Below are 2,688 nucleotides of genomic sequence, written 5' to 3' on the forward strand. Positions count from 1 at the left end.
GGAAAAAGTAAAAGAAAAAGAAAAAATATATATAGTGACCATATTAATACACGATATATATATATATATATATATATATATATATATATATATATATATATGTAATATACATACATAATACATACATATAATTTTACATAATTAGATTTACTGAAGTACTTAATTTATTTTATTATATATATTTAAAAAAAAATATATAAAATAAAATAACGCGGTGAAAAACACATATATATATATATATATGCACATATGTATAATATATATGTATTTATTTTTTATCAATATAATTATATAAAAATTAAATAAAAATTCAAAGCTAAGATAATTAATATATATATATATGTATATATTTTTATAACGTAAAAATTAAGTGGAAAATCTGATAAACTGAATTGTATATTTATATAAATATATATTAAGAAATCAAGGAGAGACGTGAAAAAAAGAAAAGAATAAGAGATATGAATTTATCAAAAATAAAATCAAAAGGAATATATTTACATACACACATATATATATATATATATATATATATATATATTAGTAATATTTGATATATATATATTTTTATCTATATGAAATTATAATTCATGTGTGTTTTTATATCACTGTGAATTCATTATTTTATATGAGCATGTATATAAAAGAAAAAGATAAATTAACATTTTTTTCTTTTTACTTTTTTGCTTTTATAATTCCTTTCTTAAATTATTTCTACGAAACATAGTTAAAAAAAACAATGAGTTCTGAAAAAAACGCAACCACGGTAAAGAAAATAAAGAAAAAGAAAAAAAAAAAAAAAAAGAATAAGAGATAAAAATAGCAAATAGTGTATATGTATATTTATTTTTTTTGTGTATGCATATATATAATTTGATTAAATGAATCTTAGACAATTTCATGGCATACAACTATACATATATATATATATATATATATATATATGTGTGTATATTATTTTAATTTGTACTTAAAAAATAATATGCGTGTGTTAAAAAAATATGTGTATTTTAATATGTATATTAATATATATATTAATGTGTTATATTCATATTTATTTTATTTTATTTTTTTTTTTTAGCCAACACCCATATTGTGTGAAAACAACTGCGGGTTTTATGGCAACCCTGCAAATAATAATTTATGCTCTAAATGCTATAGAGAATTTCAAGAGAAAAAAAAAAAAGAGATATCTGAAGGGGAGAAAATGAATGATAAAAATATGAATGATACATTAAATAATTATAATAATAAAATAAGTGAAATAATGGAACCAACGTTTGTAAATGAGAAACAAACGGAAAATGATAAAAATAGTTACATAAAGGAAGAAAATTCTTCCATAATAAACAATGAACAAAATAAAGAAAGTGAAATACAACCAGTAAACTTATGTGATACAGAAGAAAAAGATAATTCTAGTCAACCTGTCGAGGATAAAAGTAAATGTTTCTTCTGTTCTAAACGTATAGGATTAGTAGGAATTAAATGTAGATGTAATCATTATTTCTGTTCACTTCATAGATATGCTGATGCACATAATTGTACATTTGATTATAAAAATTATCATAAACAACAGCTAATAAAAAATAACGTTAAAGTTGTTGCAGATAAAGTGGAAAAAATATAACAAAAAAAAATAAATAAATAAAATAAAATAAAATAAAATAATAATTTAAGCATCATATGTATGTATATGTATATATATATATATATATATATATAATGCCAAATGTGTGCAAAATAAATACAGCAATATATAAAAACTTCATACAAATTAGATTCAAATTAAACGCAAATTAAATAATATATAACATATAACTTCATCCTTTATTACCTTTTTTTACTATTCTTTTTTTTTTAACTGTGCTTTTATATATATATATATATATTTATTTATATATGTATATATTTATTTATTTATATGCATATTTTTTTTTATATATGTTATGATTTGTTTTTATTGGAGCAATAATTTTATATTTATTAATTTTTTTTTCTTTTCCTCCTTCGTTCCTTTTTTTTTTTATTTTTTTTTCTTGCTGCCCAAATCATAATATATATATATATATATATAGGTGTTAATAATATATTAACATTTTTGATAATTCATTTTTGAAGTAATAAAAAGAAAAATAATAAAAAAAACACTTCCTAAAAAACTAAATAATTAAAATAAATTACTTTATTTTTGTTTATCTTTTTTTCTTTATTAGCTTATTTATTTTTTTTTTTTCTTTTTTGTATATTTTTTCCTATATTATATTTATATTGAAAATTCTTTATTGGGATAAATATAATATATATATTTTTTATTTTTAGTTAAATTAATAGTTTAGGAGTCTAATATATATTAAATAACAAAACATTTTACAAAATAGGTTCATGAAAATTTATCTATATTTTTAATATGATCTAAATGGAAAAATATAGAAACATACATAAAGGAGAATTTCTTCCCTATAAATAATGAAATGGGAAAATATTATTTTTTATGTATATCAAAATGGCATATGTTATTGTCCCTGAAATTTTTTATATTAATTATTATTCCTGTTTTTTAGCTGTATTATTATTTTTTTTATTTTTTCTTTTAAATTTTAGCTGTTTTTTTTTTTTTTTTTTTTTTTTTTTTTTTTTTTGTTTTTTTTTTTTTTTTTTTTTTTTTTTTTTTTTTTTTTTTTTTTT

The 2,688-nt window shown here is 17.0% G+C and overlaps 1 protein-coding gene across 1 annotated transcript; it reads left to right on the forward strand.

The window, feature by feature from the left end:
• Window positions 1–739: 739 nt before the first annotated feature.
• Window positions 740–1,630, forward strand: PRSY57_0817800 (zinc finger protein, putative; the record flags this gene model as incomplete). Its single annotated transcript, XM_012907117.2, has 2 exons — window positions 740–766; window positions 1,082–1,630. The coding sequence occupies 2 exons, from the start codon at window positions 740–742 to the stop codon at window positions 1,628–1,630; spliced, it is 576 nt and encodes a 191-aa protein (XP_012762571.2).
• Window positions 1,631–2,688: the final 1,058 nt, after the last annotated feature.

Source organism: Plasmodium reichenowi, chromosome 8, assembly GCF_001601855.1.
Source record: "Plasmodium reichenowi strain SY57 chromosome 8, whole genome shotgun sequence".
In the NCBI taxonomy this organism is placed as follows: domain Eukaryota; phylum Apicomplexa; class Aconoidasida; order Haemosporida; family Plasmodiidae; genus Plasmodium; species Plasmodium reichenowi.